The sequence below is a fragment of the Hyperolius riggenbachi genome, chromosome 6 (assembly GCF_040937935.1).
Source record: "Hyperolius riggenbachi isolate aHypRig1 chromosome 6, aHypRig1.pri, whole genome shotgun sequence".
NCBI classification, from domain to species: Eukaryota; Metazoa; Chordata; class Amphibia; order Anura; family Hyperoliidae; genus Hyperolius; species Hyperolius riggenbachi.
This window is the reverse complement of record NC_090651.1, coordinates 240,179,923-240,205,297: the sequence shown is the minus strand read 5'-3', so window position 1 is coordinate 240,205,297 and position 25,375 is coordinate 240,179,923. Positions and strand designations below refer to the sequence as shown.

Sequence of the window (25,375 nt, the reverse complement as noted above, 5' to 3'; positions counted from 1 at the left end):
AGGGGGAGGGGGTGTTACAGCAGCGGCAGCTCCACAGATTATGATCGGTTTCAGGCTGAAATCGATTCACAATCTGTTTGCAGTAAAGGTGGCCATACGATTCCCTCTCTGATCAGATTTGATCAGAGAGGGATCTATCTGTTGGTCGAATCTGATGGCAAATCGACCAGTGTATGGCCACCTTAACCCTTCCAATGCTGGTCTAGTAAAAAAAAAAAAATGCTGGTTGCATATAATATGCTGTAAATAATGTTTTAGAGCAAAGTTGAAATGCAGGGTTATATTCCGCTTTAAGAAAGAGAGGTATGGTTGGCTTACCTCTCCTGGAGATCTCAAAACAGCCAATACGGCTCAATGTTATTTTCAAAAGTTAATTGCACACAGTTGGTTTCAGACAATATATTTCATGGGTATTTATTATTCAGGCATCTCCACTCACCAAAACCTATGTTTATACCTCTGTTGGGAGGTTGCATGTTTTGAGTAGTTCTTGTTTTCAGTTGGGACCTACCTAACTACCTGAAGTGTGACCTTCTGAGGACCCTCACAGACCTGTATGTGACAGGAAATGCTCCTGTTGGTAGTTGCATAAGTATTACAACCAAATTTTTTTGAGTGATTCTACTACCTCTTATATATTTTGTTGTTTTTACCTTTTGCACTAGTGGCTCCTGGTTTGCGTCTCCCTTGTGTTTTATCAGGCCACAGATTTCTCCAGTAATGTCAAGACTTTTTTTCTTATTTCTTAAAAAATCATTTATGACACCTTGTTACAACTATCTGCACTTTCAGCCACAGTTATAATGGCTACTGAACACTGTAGGAAGGGCAATAAAACATACACTTCACTTTTACAAATGATTACAGTAAGAAGAGTGTTCTTGCAGTGTTTATATTGTAGCCCAAAAAGGAGAGGAGAATGTGGCTGGCACTCATTGCGGACTGGTTGAAACTTACAAGGAATGCAGAAGCTCCAACGTGCTCTCAGCAGAAACAATTTCCACAAATTAGATAAAGAGAAGTAGAGATGGACACCGATGGGTTAATGCTTAAATGCTTTTAATCCTTAAGATACATCAGTTACAGCAAAGGTGTGAGGAGCGGCCTGAGAGATGTTTGGCCTATGGCCTCTGATGAAGCGGGGAATACGTCAGGCCACTCCTCACACCCTTGCTGTAACGGATGTATCTTAAAGTGAATCTGAAGTTAAATTTAAAACAAAAAACAGATACTTACTGTAGCTAAGGAGAGGGAAGGCGCTGGGTCCAATAGAGCCTTTCCATTCTCCTCCCGGTCTCCTTCTTGGTTTAAATCTCCCACCCTGGGAGACTTCGGCAGTTTTTGGAAGCACTCGGGCTTCCAAAGATCGACAGTTCTGTACTGCGCACGTGTGAGTGCATGAGAGATAGCGCTCGCGTGTGCGCAGTACAGAGGGCCCATCTTCGGAAGCCCAAGTGCTTCTGAAGACTGCTGAAGCCACCCAACGCGGAAGAGAGCTGTCCATAACCCATGGGTCATAGACTGCTAATGGGGGAGCCTGCGGGGGAACACAGGGACCAGGAGGAGAACAGGAACCAGGACCTACAGGACCCAGAGCCTTCTCTCTCCTTATGTAAGTATATGTTTTTTGTTTTAAATTTAACTTCAGACTCTCTTTAAAGATTAAAAGCATTGGTGCCAGGCTCTACTTCTTTTCTTGATCTAACTATTACTGTAGAGTTTGTCTGCCCTTTTAACAAAGTTTGAATCCCTAAGTGTGTACTAGATTTAAAGGGGCACTATGGCGAAAAATTGTAAAATTTAAAATGTGTGCAAACATAAACAAATAAGAAGTACATTTTTTTCTAGAGTACAATGAGCAATAAATTACTTTTCTCCTATGTTGCTGTCACTTACAGTAGGTAGTAGAAATCTGACAGAAGCGACAGGTTTTGGACTAGTTCATCTCTTCATGGGGGGATTCTCAGGGATTTATTTATTTTCAAAAGCACTTAGTGAATGGCAGTTGCTCTGTCCAACTGCCCAAAAACTGTGTAGCAAGCAGGAAAGCTAGCCAGCACCATTGCTTAAATTCTTTTTAGGGAATATCTTTATAAAGAATAAAAGCCTTGCTGAGAATCCCCTATGAAGAGATGGACTAGTCCAAAATCTGTCGCTTATGTTAGATTTCTACTACCTACTGTAAGTGACAGCGGCATAAGAGAAAAGTAATTTATGGCTCATTTTACTCTGGAAAAAAAACATACTTTTTATTTGTCTATGTTTGCACATATTTTACATTTTGCAATTTTTTGCCATAGTGCCCCTTTAAGTCATGGGTAAATATAAACACTACAAGTGTATTCGGTCACTTAACACATTTGTTAACGTTGCAGATGTAAACAGAATTCTTTGAAGTACTAAGTAAAAGCTACCACAGCACTCATGAATGAGGGAGGGAGTTCTCTTACTACACTGGAGAAGTCAGCGTGGAGGCCAGTACTGTAAGTGTAAGCTCATATGGAAGGTTGAATCACATGCTTTCTGTGTTGTTCATCTACACAGCACCTGGGGTTTATCAACTTCTCAGTTGCTGTATACACCAAATGGGGAAATTAACATGGGCAGTCAGCGCTAGTAGATGATAGGTGATGATCAGTTAAGTCAGGGCCCAGGGTAGGATCCTGAAAGATCCAGGGTACCACTGGGAAACAAGAAAGTGAGTGTTGCCATGATTAGTCATGGGCGGAGCCAAACGTACATGGCTGCAGTACATACACTTTATTGTGTAAAGTCATTAAGCCTGCCCTGCAAAACTTTGGAGGAGGCCCTAATCACCATACAAAAAGCCATATGAGATGTAGCAAAAGGGACATTTTCCACATCAACCACTTATACTTAGACAGGCAGATCCCCCACACAAGTTAGATGGAATGTTTCCCCAAAACACATACTGGTAGTTCAGCAGCGTGTGCACCAATATAATTAGGCCGTTTTTCCTCCTAAAACACAATTCGGCAAAGTATTATTCAAATACGGTAAGTACTTATGCAACACTTCCACCATCATTTTCAAAAGAACAGGCACTTCAGAAAGTGCTTTGTGCAAAAATGTCAAGTAGTACATAATGCATGCAAATACGGTTAAAATGAAATAGGTTCAATCAATTAATGTATAAAAGATAAACAAGAGGAAGGACAGAAAAAAGGGGAGGAAAAAGAAAAAATGTGGCAAGGATTGTGCACTAATAAACTTATGAGGCACTAATATTACAGTAATTACCAATTAGTAAATAACAAACCCTAACTAACACGCCATATGACGTCACAGCTGCTCCGTCGCCCCTCCACCACCCAACATTGCCACAGTGTTCGCCTTCATGGAGCCTTTGTGGTTCGGACTTGTTACAGCACATCCCATAAAAGTTTGATCACTTGAGAAGGGGCTGTAAAACGCTTTCTAAAAGTTAATGTAAACTCACTTCTTGGTACAGGGGGCATAAAAAGCTGATGTTTAGCTTTCTTTCAAGGTATGTTAGAAGCAAGGTAAAAGGCGAACACTGCCATACCAGCGCAGGAGACTTGGGCGCAGCAGTGAGTAACTTCAGCACCGTCAGAAGACGGAGCTGAAGTTACTTATAAAACACTATAATTCGGCCTCCAGCAATTGCTGGAAGCTGAAATATTTCAATTCCTACCATCCATGGTGGCCTGTAGGGGGAATAGTATTTAAAATCAATGGGAATTTGTGCAGGAGCGGAAAAAGATTTTTCCAATTTTACCTCTTTCAGACAGACGGCTGAACTGTGCGCTTGTTGGGCAGTATAGCCTCCCATTTGCTGGCTACTGAGGGCCTCTCAGCTGCAATTCAATGCTGCTGAATGTCAGTGTTTGTAACCCCACAGGTCTCAGGGTTTGACACAAAGTGTGGTTACCTGGCAGCAAAAAAACACATCATAGAACGTCTGAGTGCAGCAGCGGCCATGCTCAGATTTGTTTCCATAGAAGGTCTGCCTTTCCACCTTCTGCGTCAAGCACTAGCAAGCCCCTGGTCAGTGCATGGGAGCAGCTGACAGGCAGTGAATTCACCTCCTTCAGTCTACTATGTGAAAGAGCTCTGATATAGTTAGTTAGTACTTTTATTAATTTTTTGACCGATCATCGTAGAGCAGACGTCACGTGACCGACCCTCAATGACGGCAGCAAATTACCAATATTGGGAGTCGGTCGTGATCCATCCTGTTGGTTGTTTTCCACTGACGATCATTCATCAAGGGGAGTGTGTACAATTTATTAAGTGATGTACAACGATCCTGTTGTGTACAGCACACGCCACAGTCAATCGTACACAATCGCTCATGTTTGTACAAATATTGATCGTCAATTCCTTCTTTTATGGATCATTCATGAGTGTATACGATGCGGTTGTTTGAGATTGTTAACCTTTACTGATCGATCGTCTGTCAACAGTCATTTATACCAATTTTAATTTAAGGTGTGTATGTGTATGTACCTTAAGATTTCTATGCAACTGTTTGTCTTTTAATGCTCAAGGACCTTGGATAGTCTGTAAGACACTGGAGTCCGAACAATTACAGTGTCCAATGCAGTTGAAGTCAGCCCGCATTCTGTATATTATTAGGAGCTTCAAAGATATCACCGTGAAGATCTGAATTTTCCTGACCAGCCATTCCCTTCTACCATAATAAGAATAAATGTCATTCTCCCTGGTTTGAAGTGGTTTTAAAGCAATTATCCTTATCTCAGACCTAAGGGAAGATAGAATAATGGAGTTTCCTCTTTGGAAATTCCCGAGTTTAATGACCTTGATGCAAGAGCTGCTGCTTTTTTAGCCCAGACGTTTCCATTTTATGATCCTGAAAACCATGGAATGAAGCTGGACTCCAAGTACACCGCTAAATAGACAGTGAAATCTCTTAGCTGATGAAAGATTCTTGACATATTCAGACAGTGCTGCGGTTTGATAAACAAGTCGCATAGAAAAGCCAGCACAATCAGCTCTGTGCCCTCCTACGTCTGTAGAAGCCCTTATCTAGCCTGCTGATTGGTTGGTAAGGACCAATGTGCATTGCAATGTGAGGAGGCAGAGCCTGACTAGCTCACAGTGCAGCCCTCAGACCCTGATTCAATTAACTTTTCTTTTTTGGTAGGTCCCTAAAGTCTTGTACACATGCTAGATGGATCTCACCCACGATGGCCAGTGGGGGCCTCCTCTGCTGAGAATCTAGAATGTGTACAGCAGTCCCCGATCCTTCCCGATGTGTCGCCAAGTGATCTGGACTGGTAGATCATCTTGGCTATGCACAGGGCGACCCTATTGTTCACCTACTCACCCCGCTGGTTTCTTGTTGCTTGGTCATGTACCATGCCGTCGGCCCTACTACCCCCTCAATATCAACAGAAAGCGTCACTATCCTGTAGGCCAGTGTCGCACCTTTACAGAACTCTGCCCCAAATGGTCATCGGAAGGATAAAATCCCGATCCCTGCTGGAAGTGCAAGCAGCTTCTAGACATATCTAGAAGTGTTGAGACAACCAACAAGGAACTAAAATGATCATGAACTTAATTAGACCACTAATGGCACCTGCCACACTGTTGTTATATTATTCTAACCATTTTTGCTACGCCAAACAGAGGTTTAAAGGGGCACTATAGCGAAAAATGTTAAAATTTAAAATATGTGCAAACGTAAACAAATAAGAAGTACGTTTTTTTCCAGAGTAAAATGAGCCATAAATTACTTTTCTCCTATGTTGCTGTCACTTACAGTAGGTAGTAGAAATATGACAGAAGTGACAGAATTTTGGACTAGTCCATCTCTTCAAAGTGGGATTCACAGGGATTTATTTATTTTCAAAAGCACTTAGTGAATGGCATGGCAGTTACTCTGTCCAACTGCCAAAAACTATGTAGCGAGCAGGGAAGCTGGCCGGCATCATTGTTTAAATCCTTTTTAGTCAATATCTTTATAAAGAATAAAAACCTTGCTGAGAATCCCCCATGAAGAGATGGTTTAGTCCAAAACCTGTTGCTTCTGTCAGATTTCTACTACCTACTGTAAGTGACAGCAACATAGGAGAAAAGGAATGTATGGCTCATTTTACTCTGGAAAAAAACGTGCTTCTTATTTGTCTATGTTTGCACATATTTGAAATTTTATAATTTTTTCACCATAGTGCCCCTTTAAATTACTAGCATGGGTAGCTGTTATAGTCCCTCTGCCAAGTTTTTACATAACACTTCCATCCCAACTCTTATATAATGTAATTACAAGCTATGCCAAAAGAAGAACGAAGTAGCATTAACTGGACACATTTACAGTATGTGTGTTCACAGTGGTACTCCTTCCACCACCTTGTTTTGTTGCAATAGGAGACACTGGGGTTGTCAGACTGGAATAATCATCACTAAATAGTGGAGGGCAGCCCCTGCCCACCATAGGGGGCCCAGAGCTGTAAGGGGGCTCCAATTACTACTTCACTCCCTATAAAGGGGTCCATTCTCCAGATCAGGTGTTTTTGTGGCTACACTTGTTATGGGTGTGAAGATTGTTCACACTTGTTTTAGGATGCTTGTAAGATGGGCACCTACCTAATGGTGTCAATTAGCTAGACTGGGCATTATGTGTACTGCACCTGTAAAATGCCCAGGAATTTACATCAATTATTGGAATTGAGAAAGTTACTCTGCTGAAGTGATAAAACCTCTTGTAAGACAGAAAAAAGTGATGGTAATTTGCTGTAGAAAAAGGGTTTAACAGGGTGGTAGGGACCGCATAAACCAAGCGGACAAATGAGAAAAAGAAGGGGGAAGGGGAGAAAACCAACATTATATGTGGTTCAGCCCAGTCCGGTAAATTGGGGTTTGCCATAGTTATTTTGAGGTGAGTAGAATAAAATTAGTGGAGGTGAGGGAAGAGTAGGAGTGGACAAAGAGCCAGTTCAGGGCCGAGAGGAGAGCCAGGTTTCCAAGGGGTCCCAAATCTTATCAAATAATGGGGTAGTTTCTCTAATAGTGGAGGTTATCTTTTCCATTATGTAAATTGATTGGACTTTATTAATTAGTTCTGGTTTCGAAGGGGGAAGTGACTTCCAGCTTTTAGCTAAGAGGGTTTTGGCAGCATTACATAATTGGCCCAACAATTTATTTTGGGATTTGCTTAGTTGTGGAAGGGGTTTATGGAAAAGAGCTGACCACGGGTTTGGCTGAATTTCTAGGCCCAGATGCAAGGGAAAAGCACAAGTTCCAGAAGCTGGCCACACAAGGGCAAGACCACCAACAATGGGTTTGGTCCGCCTCTGCTTGACAGCCCCTGTAACATAGGCTAGAAGATATTATTCCCCACTTAGCAAGCTGGGCAGGAGAACGGAACCAGTCGTAAAGTATTCTGTAGCTACGTTCTTTGGTGAGGGTATGTTTAGAAGAACTGGCCATGGCACTAAATATCTGCTCCCAGTGCTTTTCATCCTCAGGCCAATTAAATCTCTCCTGCCATTTCACCATAGCCGTGGAGGGGGTCGAGTACTGTAAAGAGGTGGCAAGATACGTGGGTTGTATAACAGTATTTATTGGGCTTAAAGACAACGGTTTTCCCAGAGGTACGTCCTCCATTTCTTCAGGTCATATAAAAGTGGGCGATGGCACCTTGTCATGCAGACTCCGCTCTGGTGTTGCTGCCCTGGCTGTGGAGAGCTGGCAGTCCTGCTGTGGAGCAAGTGCTGTTGTCGCCCATCCACCATCTAGGAAGTGAAGACGCCAACTGGACATCAATACTGGCTTTACCTCTCATAGGCACTCACTGTGTGGACATCCCCAGAGCCTGGTCCCTGGCTTTTAAAGGGACACAAGCGCATACAGGCTGGATCTCACCAACAGCCGTTTGAATTCAGTTGAGACCTGTCCTGGACAGAGCAATTAACCCGTGAAGAAGGGACAGAAGGGTGTCAGCCGAAGAGTTTGCGAACTGTAAACTGCTTTTGTGTTGGGAATGTGGGTTTGTGAGTGCAAATGTGAACGCTATGCTCTTACGTTCCTCATTCAGTCAGCAAACCATACCACAAGAAGTTTGCCCATCACTTAACCTAACAAATATATAAGAGGACATTGAACAAGTGGAGGGGTGAAGGCTATTTGTAGACTGGTTGTGTAGTTAAGGTTAGGGTCTTGGTGGGACAGGCTAGGCATTATTATGGTCATTAAATCACTTATTCTGTGCTAGGAAATCTGTGCAAGTGGATGCATACCATATAGCCTTACAACCATACAAATGTACTGGATTTCAGTACATCATGCTGCCAAATATTCCACTGACATGTATCGGACAGTGACTCTGCCATCTGTTTAAAAAATGAACTGTAGTGAAAATAACACAATGAATAAAAGTGCTTATTTTCTCCCGCTCCCCGATTTAAATGTATTACGTGATCACGGGTAGTGACATCTTTAGTTCTGCTAGGTGATCTGTACAGAATGTCCGTTACTGAGAGTTCCATATACAGAGGGAGATTCTGCTTGCGTGGCAGTTGGAAAAAGCTGTTATTTCCCACAATGCAACTAGGTTCACAGACAGCAAACTGTCAGGACCATGGTCATGACATCACACTGTGGTAGGGGGGTTTACCACAATATCAGCCACACAGACCCCCTGATGATCTACTCGGGAAAAGGTAAATATTTCTCGTGGGAAAGGGGTATTACCTACTGATTGGTATGAAATTCAATGCTTAGTTAAAGTTCCTCTTTAAGGGAGCTAGTGAAAGTGAATTGAAAGTGACATAGAAGGAGAAGCTGGGAATTTTTCCCTTCTTCATTTCAGTCAGACCAGCAGATGTTCAACTAATCAACTGCTCCATTGCTACATTGTTCATCTGAGAGGACAGTGCAACCAAATACTATGCTATTCATTCTGGAGTAAGGCAATTAATTACAGCCATCTGGCTGATCATGTATATAGGCTGTCCTGATTGCAATTTATCCAGCCTGTAATGTATGGGAAGGAGTATTTCATTCTCACAGTTGCTGAGCAAAGTATCTGTATGATACAACAAAATAATACTTGCCTACCAGGAACAGACTTGTTGTACATAAGAGGGCCCATAGCATCCTAGGATCCCTATGCAATGTACTGGGGAAGCCACAACATGGCACCTTCCCATGTCCCAGTTGCTAAAACTGTTCTGGCATAATCCAGGAATATGTGCTACACCCTTTGTTGGGCAAGAGAATTGCAGTGAGGGATTACCATACATGGGACAGGGATCATGTTATATACACGATCATGTGTCCATGTGGTCCGGTCTACGTGGGCCAGTCCACAAGGAAAATCAAGGTCTACACCACCATTATTATTATTGATTTATATAGTGCCAACATCTTCCGTGGCACTGTACAACAGCATACAGGGTATAACAATACAAAATAAACAATACAACGGTTAATACAAGGCAATGGTGGGTTACCACTGATGCAGTGAACAAATCAACTACAGATTTTTACACTGGGGGATGTATGTAAACACATTGTGCTAGGTACACACAATGCAATTTTCTGGCAGTTTTACTGTCAGATCGATTATTTCCAACATGTTCGACCTGATTTCCGATCAATTTTTCGAATGACTTTTTCAGAGAAGTGAACAGAAAATGGATTGAAAAATTGATCGGAAATCAGATCAGACATGATGGAAATAATCGATCTGACAGTAAATCTGTCAGAACATTGCATCGTATGTACCTAGCATTACACAGCATTGAGAGACAAAAGGGGAAGAGAGCTCTGGCCAAAGGCCTTACAATCTAAAGGTTTAGGGGATAGGACAGTAGGTAAAGGGAAGCTGTGTATGAGGTGGTAGAAATGATGGTCAGTGGGTGAAGTGTCCTAGGTAGGGGAGTATGCTTGCCTGGAGAGGTGAGTTTTCAGATTGCGCCTAAAAAGAGTGGGTGAGTGGCGAATGTGTTGAGGGAGAGAGTGTTCCAGAGGAGGGGAGAGGATTGAGAGAAGTGTTGTAAGCGGGAGTGAGAAGAGGTGGCCAGAGAGAGAGACAGGAGAATTTTGTTAGTAGAGCAGAGATTGTGTATAGGAGGGAATCTGGATTGTACCATACACAAAAGGAATCATTTATCATACACAAATACACAAAAGATAGTTTATTAATAAGGCCCCCACTGCGGTTACCACTAAACCTGAATGTGAAACATTGGTTGGCAAGAATTTCGTTGAGCTGAGACATGGTGTGAGCCAACTTAGATGGTGTGTGCTTAAGGAATAAAATGTACCGGCAGGTGCAGACCCAAAAAACATACTATTAAATAGGGAGTGCTACTGGATTGACAGCCTGGGGACAATGAAAGCCCAGCCACCTTAATGAACAGTTTAATTTGAATGGGTTACCTGTTATTGCTGCTTTCAGGTTAACTGTTCTGTGACTTAAAGTAAGAGCCTGTCCCTTCTCTAAGAGCATGTTTAACCAGCATCGGCATCCTGACTTATTAAAACGTCCTGTTTGAGCCTGTTAACGGCAACAGGACGTTTTAATAAGTCGCTCATTCCTGCCGCTGTGTGCGCGCCGCTCCCGCCACCGTTTCTGTTGGGACTCAGTGTTCCATGGTTGAGGAAGAAGCCCTCTACCCAATCGCAATGCCTGGAATGAATGGACATGACCGCGATCAGCGGCCACGTCCATTCATAAAACACAGCATAGTTAAATGTAAAAAAAAAAAAGTGAACACTTCCTATAAAATGGGAGAGTGTTCACTAGCGCCATATTGTAGCCAAAAAGTAAAATTACACATACAGGCACATACATACATACACAATATTAATAAAATTAATAACTTACACTTCTAAAGCCCCCGCCCCCCTCCAAAAAAAAAAAAAACACTTGTAAAAAAATTCAGTTTAAAAAAATACATAAATAGTTTCCTTAGGGACTCAGCTTTTTTAATTTATATTTTATGAGGGAAAATTAATTTTACTTTACTATACAGGGGCTTGTAATTATAGACCAGACAAAAAAGAAACAAAACAGAAAAACAACACCTATATTTCCAAATAATATATTGTCTCCATATATGGTGATAGGGACATAATTTAACCGGTTTACTAATCAGGACAACTGGACAAATAAAATGTGTCAGTTTTATCCACAGGACTACCTTTAATTTTAAAACTATAATGGCTGAAAACTGAGAAATAATGACGTTTTTCCCATTATTTTCTAATTTTTCCCGTTAAGACGCATTTAGAATAAAAAAAAATTCTTAGCAAAATGCACTACCCACAGAAAGCCTAATTGGTGGCGAAAAAGAGGTATAGATCATTTTGTTGTGATAAGTAGTAATAAAGTTATTAGGGAATAAAAGGGAAGAGCACTGACAGGTGAAAATTGCTCTGGTCCGTTAGGGTAAAAACCCTTGGGGGTGAATGGTTAATCACTATCTATATGCCTAATGAGTTGTGTGCATGCTGAGCATTTAACAAAGGTGGCTTATTGGTACACTGCTATCTAATGGCACAATAAAGTGATTGTGAAGTCATTTGCGTTCCTCGCCATATCTTCCAGGTCCCGCTGGCAGCCTCTGAAGTATTGCTGACCACCGATGGGTTTGGCGTCTTCTGTGCATACGCAGACGTGCGGCACATACGAATGCACCCAAGTCATTGGGAGCATACTGCACCTGCATAGTAGTACTTCGCAGGTGCAATACACTCCCAGTGATGTGCCATGCATGCGCAGAAAGCGCTGACCCATCGAGGAGTGGTGATACTTTAGACATTGCTAGCGGGACCCTGGAGAATACCGGAGCGGCAGCGAGGGACACAAAGGACTTTCAGGGGCTGGAAAAATCCCCAGGTAAGTACAGCTAAATTAAGTTACTCACCTCGGACGTTCTTTAAAAAGCATTCTATGCAAATGCAATATGTAATCTATTTTTAGCTATAAACTAAACTAAATAAATAAAGGAAAAAAATGATATTTCTTTAATTAATGTGTTGTTTTTAGCTAAAAATAAACATTTTAGAAGAATTTTCTTGTTAGGAACTGTTATTAGTATAAGTATTTATTTTTTTCAGCTCCACCTGCTAAATTGACTGCTAATGTTCAGTGAGCAGTTTATTGCAGTAAATATGGGGTGTATGCAATAAACTGCAGTCTTATGCACAATGAATATAGCGTAATGCATTGCATGTAATGGATTGCATTCTGCTCTACTCATCGTGCTCTACTTTACCCACCTAATTTTGCTTAACGCAGTTTACTGCATTCACCCCATGTCTCCAACATTACAAGTGCCAAGTCCCCAGACTTGGTGACTGACTTATTTTATTGTCCTGTATAGATTTAGGGAGGGATCACACTTGTGTGGGACAATGCCTCACAATCATCTTTTTGCACGATATATGTGAATTTTTCTGTGATTGAGGCTACTTACACACTAAGACATTGCGTTAGGTGCTACGTTAAGGTGGCATAACGTGCACCTAATGCGAAACCCATGGTGGTGGTGGCAGAGGACGTTAGCAAAGAGCCACGTTAAGCGGCTCTTTGATGCGTCCGTGATGCGTACTATCTATAGTACGCATGCGCTGGTGGAGACCACGTGAGCGGAACACTCCGCATCACGTGGTCCCGCCAGTGACGTCAGCACAGTGCAGTGAATATTAATTAGCCATGTGGCTAATCACTGCGCCTGTGCAAGCAGGCTAACGCGGCAAAGCCGCTCTAACGCCGTAGCATGCTGCACCCCAAGATTGACGTGCAGCTTTACAATGTAACGCAACGTGGGCACTGTGAACAGCCCATTGCAGTTACATTGCTGTGCGTTGGGGAGCGTTACAGACTGCACTAACGTGCGCCTGTAACGTCTTAGTGTGTAAGTAGCCTAAACGCAGAAGGGTTTTTTACAGTAACTAATGAATTTCATTGTGGCATAGCATGCGTTGTGCAGAAAAAATAGTGAAGCTTGTACCTTTCTTTAAATGCTATACAGAAGTGCAGATGGCTACTGAAAACTGGTGAACAGGCCCATAGGAAAGCATTAGTTGTGTTTTCGCATGCATTTTGGCATTGCGGTAAAACACCTGTGGTTTCAGCAAGTGTGACCCCCTGCCTTGGGGCTCTTTTAAATTTCAAAACGCCAACGCAATGCGATTGTGTTTGCAATTTTACAATGCAATTTTTTAACTTTGTGTTTTCATTTCGGCAGTGGGAATCGCAGGAAAAATGCATCGTGCATGACGGTTCTGAGCGCGAAAAATCACAACACGCTAGTTTAAAGTAGAACCCGTGATTTTTATTTTAAACAATGTGTGCTGCGTTTGGCAGATCACATGCGAACAATAGGTCATCGCAAAACGCATGCACAAACGTTGGCCATGTAAAAGAGCCCTTAATCATAACTTTACTACACTGGAATGAGCTTGTACTTACAAAACTTGCCAGTCAATCCAGCAGGTGGATCTGTAAACAAACATCAGATTTGTGTTAGTGATACCCAATATTTTCTAGTAGAATAAAAATATATTTTTAATACTAAACCTAGTAGGTCGATAAAACAAAAATGATTAATAAAAATTAACTATAGATTTCTATTTCTATATCCCAAAAGTTCCATAGGACTAACATGCAGTTGTTGTATATGAACTTTGCAGAAAATTATACAGTATGGCAGCCCCCCAGGCAAATTTATTATTACATTTGTAAGATTTATTCAGTTACTGATGGACCGTGTGAGTATCTCTGACTTTGTCTAATTAGTAAAATATTCAGTGTCCATGCAGTGTTTTATTGGTGATAGATTCTCTTTAAATAAACTGAAACAAAAAAAATCCAGTTCTCTCACCCATCAATTTCTGCCTACAAGCAGAATCCCAGAGGCAAAACGTATAATAGGCCAAATCCTATCAGCGCTGAATCTGTCCCCTGACAACCTTGGTGTGTTTTTGATGAATTCTCTCTATTAAACTGTTCACTGATAAAGACACCTCTAGAATATTGCTACTTAAATTGTGCCCTTTATCGAGCAGTGCCTCTGCTCCCTCGATATATTTATTCTTGCATCTAGAGTGCTTATCCATAGTCGAAATCTATTCGCTATACATTATGTTTTCTCTGGTTTTCCCAAAACATGTAGGTAGGGTTGTCATACTACAATGGCTATTTTTGAATTAGTTGTTCTTAAAATAACACTCAGAATACAACAATACTTGAAGTATATCGAAGAAAAGATAATTCCATAGGTTCCTCAATCAAGTGTTAGTGTGCCCATACAGCACTCGGTTTGAGGCATCGATATCCAGCCGTCTCGATCACAATGATTGAATCTGGCAGACTGGTGCCGTAACATGGCCGTCCGGCTGATCATTTCCAGCCAAAGCAATCGAAAGAGCTCAGTCGGGTGTGCAGTGTTGCTCAACTCCCTCACCCCCCTCCACCCCCCGCTCTCAGAATTATTATTATTATTATTATTAATAATTGTATTTATAAAGCGCCAACATATTACACAGAGCTGGACAATAAATAGGGATACATACATTGCAACAAGGGGTGACAGACAGAGAGGTAGCGGTTATACAACATAGCACAAGGTTATACATGCAATCAGGGTATAAAATGCGTTTTACAGAGACTCGGCAAAACAAGTCGGAGTTAGTCCATGAGCAGTGGCGTAGCTACAAACCTCTGGGCCCCGATGCGGAATCTGGATGTGCCCCCCCCCCCGGCAACAACCGCGCCCCCTCCCTCAACACCCGACGCACACACATATCCAAATCCCTATAGCTGTGCATGGCATGGCTAAATCAATTCAGCTTTGCAGCAGCATGGGTGCCACATTCAATTTGCAGACATACGCAGCACCCAGAGGAAATAGGGCAATTAGTAGCAAGATGCCTTTAATTAGATAGATTACTATCAGTATAGGCATAGAATAAAGATGCATACACACATTCAATTTTGATTGGTCAATCACTGACCAATTTTACCACTGCATGTAGTATGAGGGCCAAGAGACTTTGAATACTGTGAACAGAGCTGGGCTCTCATAATACCTAGAAGTAGTAAAATTGGCTATTCAAAATTGTATGCGTGTACCAGGCTTTACAGCTAATACTGTACATACAATACAGCTGGTTTACAATCAGTAAAGGGACAGAGCAACACCTTATACTGTACATACTGAAGGTAACAGATCAGCACACACTGCAGCTAGTTTTCAATCAGTACAGGCACAGAGCAACACCTTATACTGTACATACTGGAGGTAGCAGGGATCAGCACACGCTGCAGCTAGTTTACTATCAGTACAGGCACAGAGTAACAGCTTATACTGTACATACTAGAGGTAGCAGGAATCAGCACACACTGCAGCTAGTTTACTATCAGTACAGGCACAGAGTAACAGCTTATACTGTACTCACTGGAGGTAGCAGAGATCAGCACACATTGCCGCTAGTTTACTATCAGTACAGGCACAGAATAACAGCTTATACTGTACACGCTGGAGGCAGCAGAGATCAGCACATTGCAGCTAGTTTACTATCAGTACAGACACAGGGTCACAGCTTATACTGTACATGCTGGAGGTAGCAGAGATCAGCACACACTGCCGCTAGTTTACTAGCAGTACAGGAACAGAACAACAGCTTAAACTGTACACGCTGGGGGTAGCAGAGATCAGCACACATTGCCGCTAGTTTACTATCAGTACAGGCACAGAATAACAGCTAGTTTACTATCAGTACAGACACAGAGTCACAGCTTATACTGTACATGCTGGAGGTAGCAGAGATCAGCACACACTGCCGCTAGTTTACTAGCAGTACAGGAACAGAACAACAGCTTAAACTGTACACGCTGGGGGTAGCAGAGATCAGCACACATTGCCGCTAGTTTACTATCAGTACAGGCACAGAATAACAGCTTATACTGTACACGCTGGAGGTAGCAGAGATCAGCACACATTGCAGTTAGTTTACCATCAGTACAGGCACAGAGTAACAGCTTATACTGTACATACTGGAGGTAGCAGAGATCAGCACACATTGCCGCTAGTTTACTATCAGTACAGGCACAGAATAACAGCTTATACTGTACACATTGAAAGTAGCAGAGATCAGCCCGAACCTAGTGCTGGGAATACACGGCTCGATTCTGAGCTGATAAGATGGCTCAATAGATAATTTCCGACACGTCCGATCGTTTTGCCGCTCGATTCTGCATTGGGGACAATGGAAAAAGATAAGAAAATCAAGCGGAAAATAAGAGAATCGCCCACAGATTTGAGTGGCAAAAACGATTGGGCGCAGAATCGAGCCCCAGAATCAACCCGTGTATTCCCAGCATAAGGCCCGGCTCACACTTGCGTTTAAAAACTTTGCTGCCAACACGCACATATATATATACATACACACTGCTGCTGACTGACACACACGCACGCACGCACACACCTTAGCACTGGGTCACAAAGCTGACTGGAAATACCAATTTGTATTATACAAACATGCCTAATTAAACTTCACACTTAAATAGGATAATAATACAAGTGCTTAACCACTCCAGAATACTAAAAACACAATAAAATGCTACATTATAAAGCATAAATTCCCTGGACAGATTATAGGACCAACACAACAAACATACCCAGGCAAACAGGGGTGAGTACCAGGCTTTACAGCTAATACTGTACATACAATACAGCTGGTTTACAATCAGTAAAGGGACAGAGCAACACCTTATACTGTACATACTGAAGGTAACAGATCAGCACACACTGCAGCTAGTTTTCAATCAGTACAGGCACAGAGCAACACCTTATACTGTACATACTGGAGGTAGCAGGGATCAGCACACGCTGCAGCTAGTTTACTATCAGTACAGGCACAGAGTAACAGCTTATACTGTACATACTAGAGGTAGCAGGAATCAGCACACACTGCAGCTAGTTTACTATCAGTACAGGCACAGAGTAACAGCTTATACTGTACATACTGGAGGTAGCAGAGATCACCACACGCTGCAGTTAGTTTACCATCAGTACAGGCACAGAGTAACAGCTTATACTGTACACACTGGAGGTAGCAGAGATCAGCACACATTGCCGCTAGTTACTATCAGTACAGGCACAGAATAACAGCTTATACTGTACACGCTGGAGGCAGCAGAGATCAGCACATTGCAGCTAGTTTACTATCAGTACAGACACAGAGTCACAGCTTATACTGTACATGCTGGAGGTAGCAGAGATCAGCACACACTGCCGCTAGTTTACTAGCAGTACAGGAACAGAACAACAGCTTCTGCCTCTGGGTTCCTCCGCTATGACTCCCGGTAACTTCGGGAGATGGGCTTACTGCGCATGTGCGGCCCAGCCATGTTCTCTTCACCAGGAGTATACGTGGCAGCACTGTGCCTGCGCCAACTGGCCCCAACTGGCCGAAGTTACCGGGAGGATCTAGGAGGATCCAGGAAGTGGAGGAGGGTGGTCAAAGGAGCGATCAGGCCAAAGGGGGCTGGAGAAAGGCCCAGGTATGTATGAATTTTTACTTTTGATTCATCTTAGGTACACTTTAAGTTAAAGTTTAAATCTGCTGAAAAACATTGTTTCAGCTAATGACACTGCAGCTACTAAAAGGGAAGTGATGTGTACTGAGGGGGTGGGGTCAAAGGGAATATACTCTTGTCACAATGTGACAAAAGGGATTTTTGTCTTCTGCTTGATCTGCTGCCTGTGATCCTGGAGGGATAAGATGGTACAGGTCTCTGTAATATGGTAAGTACATTAGAAGGTCTTGGGAAGCTGTACTAATAATAGATATTAATGTATTCATTGTGAGAACTGTTTTCGATGGTTTATGTTTTTATATTGTTGAAATATTGTTTAAATCTTGCTTTATGTAGTGCATCAATGTTTGTGCATGCTTTGCAGATCCCACATACAATACGAACTTTATGTATACTGTTGTTGGTGTGCACTTCTTTTTCCAACAGCCACCTAGAACTTTATGGGAAATATATATTGTTGAAAATATATCATCAACAATTGGATATTAATAAATACAACAATATTGAATTCTTATACCTGTGCTGTTTTTGTCAACATAGCAACACATCTGTCCTGGTGCACCGCTCCAGTCTGTGCTTCATGTCTTCATCCTCCCTGGCTGCCTCTTCTCAGTGACCCAGCACAAGTTATAGCCTAATGACATGCAAATGGTTCATGCAGAAGAGGCAGCCAGCAAGGTTAAAGACAGGATGCAGAGATGGAGCAGCTCACAGGTGAGTTGCTATGCTGAAAAATACTTTGTAGAGACTAAGGGAACTCGAGTCAGGAGAAACCTGGGGGTTAGGGGGGGCGGCAGCTCTGGAGGGCCCTAGGGTAATTACCCCCTTTCCCTCTATAGTACAGCTGTCATTGATAAGATTAATAACTGATGCATCCAGTAAGGTGCAGTATCCTGCGCAAACAGTTAGTTTGGTTGAAAAAAGACATCTGTTCAACCAGATACGTTGCTAGCCCCAAAGATCAGTGGCATGTGCCCCGGATCTATTCTGGGGTGCCCCGGATGTCCTCCAGGCACAGTCAAGCGGCGGGCAGCAGTACTCACCTCTGGCCAATTGGTCTCCAGATTCTGCAGACATCTTCTCTCCTGGGCTTCTCCCCCCTAGTGTCTGAGAATAAATCAGACGCTGGGGGGAGAACCTCCTAGCATCTGATACGCTGTTACTTGTGGGAGAATCACCAGCTACAGAGGATGTCTCCAGACTTGGAGGGAGGATGGAGAAGAACAGTAGCTCATCCCGCTGTGCTACTCTGTTGTCGGTCGGGGTTTGGAACAGTGGGGACACAAACAACAATACACTAGGGAGGCCCCAGGCATCACAGCTTCCAGCATGCCCCATAGAGGCATCACAGAGCACTCAGAATGCCCCCGTTGATGTGTCACAGCTCCCTGCATGCCCCTACTGAGGCCCCCCATAGCGCCCAGGATATTGCCATAGAGGCACCACAGCTCCCAGCATATGCCCATAGAGCTGTGGAGCCTCTATGCAGGGAGCTGTGGTTCTTCTATGGGGTCATATATGGAAGTTGTGGTACATCAATGGAAGGCCCGTGGGAGCATGGGAGTGGGTTCAATAGAAGGTCAAGGAATGCTATGGGAGGACTTCCAGCCCGCCCAGCAGAAAGCCAGACCAGCCAGCACTCAAGCCAGGTAACCCTGGCTTGTTATGTTTAAGTGACACTGCCTATTTATGTGATATGCTTCATTTTTTTGTTTGTTTGTTTGTTTTTTTAATGGAGAGATGGCTACATCCAACAATTTGCTAGGTAGGCCTATTTAGACCATGGTTAAAGTGAACCGAGACGAAGCACCCTCATGTATTTTACCATATATACTGTATCAGAGGGAACATTAGAGAAAACACCTACCCTGCTCTCTGTTTCATTCTTCACTGCTCAGCCTGCTTCCCCATCAGCCCTGATAAAATCCCCGACTGAGCATTCAGTATGGCTTTGCTCAGGAATCATTATAGCTGAGTCATTATAGCAGAGCCTCAAGGGGGCAGGCTTGTCCTTGAAAAGACATCAGAGAAGACAGACTTAGCTATAATGGATTCCTGAGCAAATCCAGACTTAATGCTCAGTCTGGGATTTTATCAGGGCTCATAAGAAGCAGGCTGAACAGTGAAGAATGAAACAGAGAGCAGGGTAGGTGTTTTCTCTAATGTTCCCACTGATCTATATGGTAAAATACATGAGGGTGCTTCGTCTCTGGTTCACTTTAAGTTCATGTAAATTTGACTCCACCCATGACCACACCCACCTTTGGCTGGAGTGCCCAAAAGTGTGCCAGGTCTCTTAGGATCCTAGCAACGCCACTATGTCCAACAAATTCAAAAAGAAAAAAAAAAAAACACTGAAGCACTGTCCTGAACATGCACAAATCCCAGCAAAAAAAAACCAAACGCACAAAACTATTGACCAATTAGCCTTAAAAGCACTGGCGTAACAATAACAACCCCTGCCACCCCCCACCCCTCACCTCGGGCTCTCCTCTCAGTGCTCCCCTCCTGCAATCATTGGTGGCAGCGGGCGGGCGGCGGCAGGCAGGCTGGATACATACCTCCTTAGCGCCTGAGGTTTTACACAGGAAGTTACATGAAGCACTTAGAGATCGGAAGACCTCCGGCGCTAAGGAGGTATGTGTTCAGCCTGCCGCTGCCCGCTGCCACCAGTGATTGCAGGATGGGAGCGCTGAGAGGAGAGCCCGAGGTGAGGGAGGGGGGGGAATGTCCCCCCTCCCGACCGATCTGCGGCCATGCTCTCCTCTTATGCTGTGACCCCTCCTGCCCCACAAAAGTCCCTGAGCGGGCCCTGGGGCAGGGGGGGGGGGGGGCGATTTTTTTTTTGCAGGGGGGCCCAGGGATTTCTAGGTACGCCCCTGCTTAAAAGTGAAAAATTTCTTCCCGACTCCAGATTGCAGTGAGTTCGATCCCTGTATGAACTCTTCTGTGAATTACCTAATAATTATAGCAGTGGATGCCCTTCAATGCAAGGAAAGCATCCAAGCCCTCAGGAAGTTTGCCATAACTTCCTGAGGTAAGAGGTTCAAGATTTTAACCACTCTCACTGTGAAGGACCCCTTTCTAAACAGATGGCAAGAACTGATATCCTCCACACGCAGATCATGTCTCCTTGTCCATTGTACAACCCAAGGTACAAAAAGGTCATCTGCCAAGCCTTTGATGTATTTATATATGTTAAGCAGGCCATTTCGACGCTAAATAAGCCCAGTTTGTCCAACCTTTCTTGTTAAGTGAGATCCTCCATCCCTCTGGTTAATTTAGTTGCCCATTCTAGAAGGTCAATGTCCTTTCTATGATGTGATGCCCAAAACTGTATCTCATACTCCAGATGTGGCCTCACAAGTGATTTCTACAGAGGGAGTAGTTATTTCCCGTTTTATGCATCAAAGAATGTTATTTGATTTAGCTTCCACTGCTTGGCATTGTATACATTTACTTAACTTGTTATCAACCAGTATTACCTAAATCCTTCTCCAAGTCTGATGTTCTCAGCTACATGCTATTTATTTTATATGGTGCTCTACCATTACCTCCAAGGTGCGTGACTTTACATTTTTCAACATTAAATTTCACCTCCCCATATGGCTGTGTTGTCAAGATCCTGTTGTAATGTCACTATCCGTCTTAGGGTTGAAGATTCTGCATTATTTTGTATCAGCTGCAAAGATGGCTATGTTACTTTTGTAGTTCTTTTACTAAATCATTAATAAATAAATTGAAAGGAATTGGACCAAATACTGACCCCTATGGTACCCAACTGCTAAAAGTTTCCAATTTTGAGTATGCTCCATTTACCACAACTCTTTTCCTTCTATCCCGTAACCAGTTCTCTATCCACATACACACATTTTTTCCTTGTCCCTGTATCCTCAGCTTCTGCACCAAGTTGTTGTGGGGAACAGTGTCAAGATGCCTTTGCAAAGTCCAAGTACACTACATCTATAGCTTTCCCAAGATCTATATTTTCATTCACCACTTCATAAAAGGTGGGCATGTTGGTGAGACAGGATCTGTCCTTAGTAAAACCAAGCTGTCGAACTGAAATAAGATTATTCTGAGCTACACAATTTTGTATAGCATCCCTTAGGATACCTTCAAACAATTTACACACAACTGATGTTAAGCTTACAGGTCTATAGTTACCTTGTTCTGATTTTTCTTCTTGAATAAGGGGAAAGCATGAGCTGTACACCAGTTATAAGGAACCGACCCATTTGAAAGAGAATCTCAGAAAATCAGATAAATTGGCTTTTCGATAACTAAACTCAACCCCTTTAAAACTCTGGTGGGTGGATGCCATCTGGGCCAGGTGCCTAGTCCATCCTGATCTTATTTAGACATGTATACACACCTTCCTGTGTTAGGCAATTCATGCTGAATAAGGTAGAGTAGGAACAACACAGGGCCATATTTATGAGCTAAAGGCAAGCATTTGAAATTTCCACTGTGATGAATGATACGGAAGTTGAGACGATTAGCGATTCTGTATCGTTCCGCACAGCAGAGCAGAATGACATTTATTTATTTTTAAACGTACAACAGATGTCTTTCCCTCTCTGCTGAGTGAAAGCAAGCCCATCACCCCCATTTAATTAACTTGTTCAAAATAATTCCTTGCTGGCCAGGGACACAGAGGTGTGAACCCTAGCCTGGTCATACATCAAAGGGTGTTGCTCTGGCTGGTCACACTCAGATGCTAATTGAGCACCAAAAGTTCCTTTCATCACAGGAAGGCCTAAGGCAGCTTTCCCAGCGAGAGTCCAGCCGAAGCGGCACTGCTGGGGAACAGGTTTAAATGCATATGGTTTTTAATTTCGGTCTGTTAAATGAAAACCGTGTACAGCACAGCTATGAAATTAATATAGTTTTGTTTTTTAAAATCTGCCCAATGTGCTGATAAAAAAATCATAACCCGTCCGGTTATTGGTGTACGAACCTCCTAGGGGACCAGACAGACTAACGCATGGGTCCCCAACCTGGGGGCCGCGGCCCCCTGGGGGTCCTTGGGCAGATTTCTGGGGGGCCGCGGCTTCTCCCTCTCCCCCCGCGGCCGCCGCTCCTGTTACCTTATGAGCGGGCGGCAGCTTCCTTCCTTATATTCCGCCAGCCGCGGCTCTCCTCTTCACAGCATGTCGTATTACAGCAGCGCTTCCTGCACAGCTGCTGTAAGGAGCCAAGGGAGCCGGGCAGCGGTTCTCATGGTAACGGTGATGCGTATCGCCGCTACAGGAAGCCGCTGCTCCGCCTCCTTCACTCCTTAGAGCAGCCGCGCAGGAAGCGTTGCTGTAATACGACATGCTGTGAAGAGGAGAGCCGCGGCTGGCGGAATATAAGGAAGGAAGCGGCCGCCCGCTCATAAGGTAACAGGAGCGGCGGCCACGGGGTGGAGAGGGCACCTCTGCTAGCTACACTGGGGCAGCTATACTGGGGTAACTACTGGCTACACTGGGCTAACTGTACTGGCTACACTGGGCTAACTGTAATTGCTATACTGGGCTAACTGTACTTGCTACACTGGGCTAACTGTACTTGCTACACTGGGCTAACTGTACTTGCTACACTGGGCTAACTGTACTTGCTACACTGGGCTGTACTTGCTACACTGGGCTAACTATACTTGCCATACTGGGCTAACTGTACTTGCTACACTGGGCTGTACTTGCTACACTGGGCTAACTGTACTTGCTACACTGGGCTAACTATACTGGGGTAACTATACTTGCCATACTGGGCTAACTGTACTTGCTATACTGGGCCAACTGTACTTGCTATACTGGGCTAACTGTACTTGCTATACTGGGCCAACTGTACTTGCTATACTGGGCCAACTGTACTTGCTATACTGGGCTAACTGTACTTGCTATACTGGGCTAACTGTACTTGCTACACTGGGCTAACTGTACTTGCTATACTGTGGTAACTGTACTAGCTATACTGGGGTAACTATACTAACTATATTGGGGTAACTATACTACCTAACTAACTACACTGAGGCAACTATAGTCCTTATACAGGGGCAACTGTGTTAGCTACCTATACTGGGGGCAACTATTCCTAGTTACCTACTTACCTATTTACTACACTCAAAATCAGGGAAAAGAGGGGGGCTACCACCGCCACTAACCACGCCCCCCCCCCCCCCCCAGGGGGGCCCCAGAGAAAAGTTTGGTTGGGATAGTGGGCCCCGGGCTTAAAAAGGTTGGGGACCCCTGGTCACTAACGCACTCATGTAAGATGTCCTATTAATCGGTATTTTCTGACTATGATGAATCTGCTATCCACCTAAATATGACATGTATAGTTTATGAGTCAGTGGCGTCCCTACCATAGGGCGCAGGGGGGTGTGGCGCACCAGGTGTCAGACATCCAGGGGGGTGTCGCCACGACCCCCCACAGCAGCACAGCAGGAGGGGGAAGCAGGGCTAGAAGGAGGGGCTGTGGAGGCAGCGGTGGGGAGGGGGGACATATCCCCACCCTCCCTCACCTGGGACCTCTCCTTCTGCCTCTCTCTCCCCCTCCAGAAATTAGCGACAACAAGTGCGGGGCGGCCGGAGGCGTATGGATAATTACTCACCTGATTTCCGCGTTCCAAGCGTGGAGCGCAGCGTCATGACGTTACAGGTCTCCGTCTTCAATGCCGCCCACTGTGCTTCCTGATTAGCGGAAGCACAGTGGGCGGCATTGGAGGTGGAGACCTGTAACGTCATGACGCTTGGATCGCGGAGATTAGGTGAGTAATAGTCTGTACGCCTTTGGCCACCCCGCACTTGTCGCCGCTATTCTTGAGGGGGAGAGAGAGACAGAAGGAGGGGTCCCAGGTTAGGGACCCATTCACAGCCCCTCCATCTAGCCCTGCTTCCCACTCCTGGGGCACCTACACTGGGGGCAACTATACTAGCTTACTGGGGGCAACTATACATATTGGGAGCAACTATACTATCTTACTGGGGGCAACTATACTAGCTTACTGGGGGCAACTATACTAGCTTACTGGGGGCAACTATACTAGCCATACTGGGGGCAACTATACTAGCTTACTGGGGGCAACTATACTAGCTTACTGGGGGCAACTATACTAGCCATATTGGGGGCAACTATACTAGCCATACTGGGGGCAACTATACTAGCCATACTGGGGGCAACTATACTAGCTTACTGGGGGCAACTATACTAGCTATACTGGGGACAACTATACTTACTGGGGGCAACTATATTAGCTATACTGGGGGCAACTGAACTATACTAGCTATACTGGGGGCAACTAAACTATACTAGCTATACTGGGGACAACTATACTGGCTGGGGCAACTATACTAGCTATACTGGCTGGGGCAACTATACTAGCTATACTGGGGGCAGCTATCCTGGCTTGGGGGCAACTATACTAGCTATACTGGCTGGGGGCAACTATACTAACTGTACTGGCTGGGGGCAACTATAATAGCTATACTGTCTGGGGGCAACTATACTAGCTATACTGGCTGGGGGCGACCATACTAGCTATACTGGGGCAACCATACTAACTATACTTGGGCAACTATACTAACTTCATTGGGGGCAACTATACTAGCTATACTGTGGGCAACTGTACTAGCTATACTGGGGGCAACTATACTAGCTATACTTGGGCAACTATATTACCTACACTAAGGGCAACTATACTAGCTATATTGGGGGCAACTATACTAGCTATACTGGGGCAATGTCAGTGCCATTCTCCAAGCACCCCCCAGCGTGAACTGACTTTCGGCGTCTTATAGACGCCATGTCAGTTCACTGACAGCAGCAGCC

The 25,375-nt window shown here is 44.0% G+C and overlaps 1 protein-coding gene across 3 annotated transcripts in view; it reads right to left on the bottom strand.

The window, feature by feature from the left end:
* TMEM240 (transmembrane protein 240) overlaps nucleotides 1-25,375 on the bottom strand; it is a 198,664-nt gene that overhangs the window by 9,612 nt on the left and 163,677 nt on the right. For 2 of the 3 annotated variants that reach the window (XM_068240582.1, XM_068240584.1), the window contains exon 4: nucleotides 13,430-13,459. The exons of the other annotated variant lie outside the window; for it this stretch is intronic. In XM_068240582.1, coding sequence (XP_068096683.1) covers nucleotides 13,430-13,459 — 30 coding nt within the window. The remainder of the gene's footprint in view (nucleotides 1-13,429; nucleotides 13,460-25,375) is intronic. 3 annotated transcript variants of the gene reach the window in all.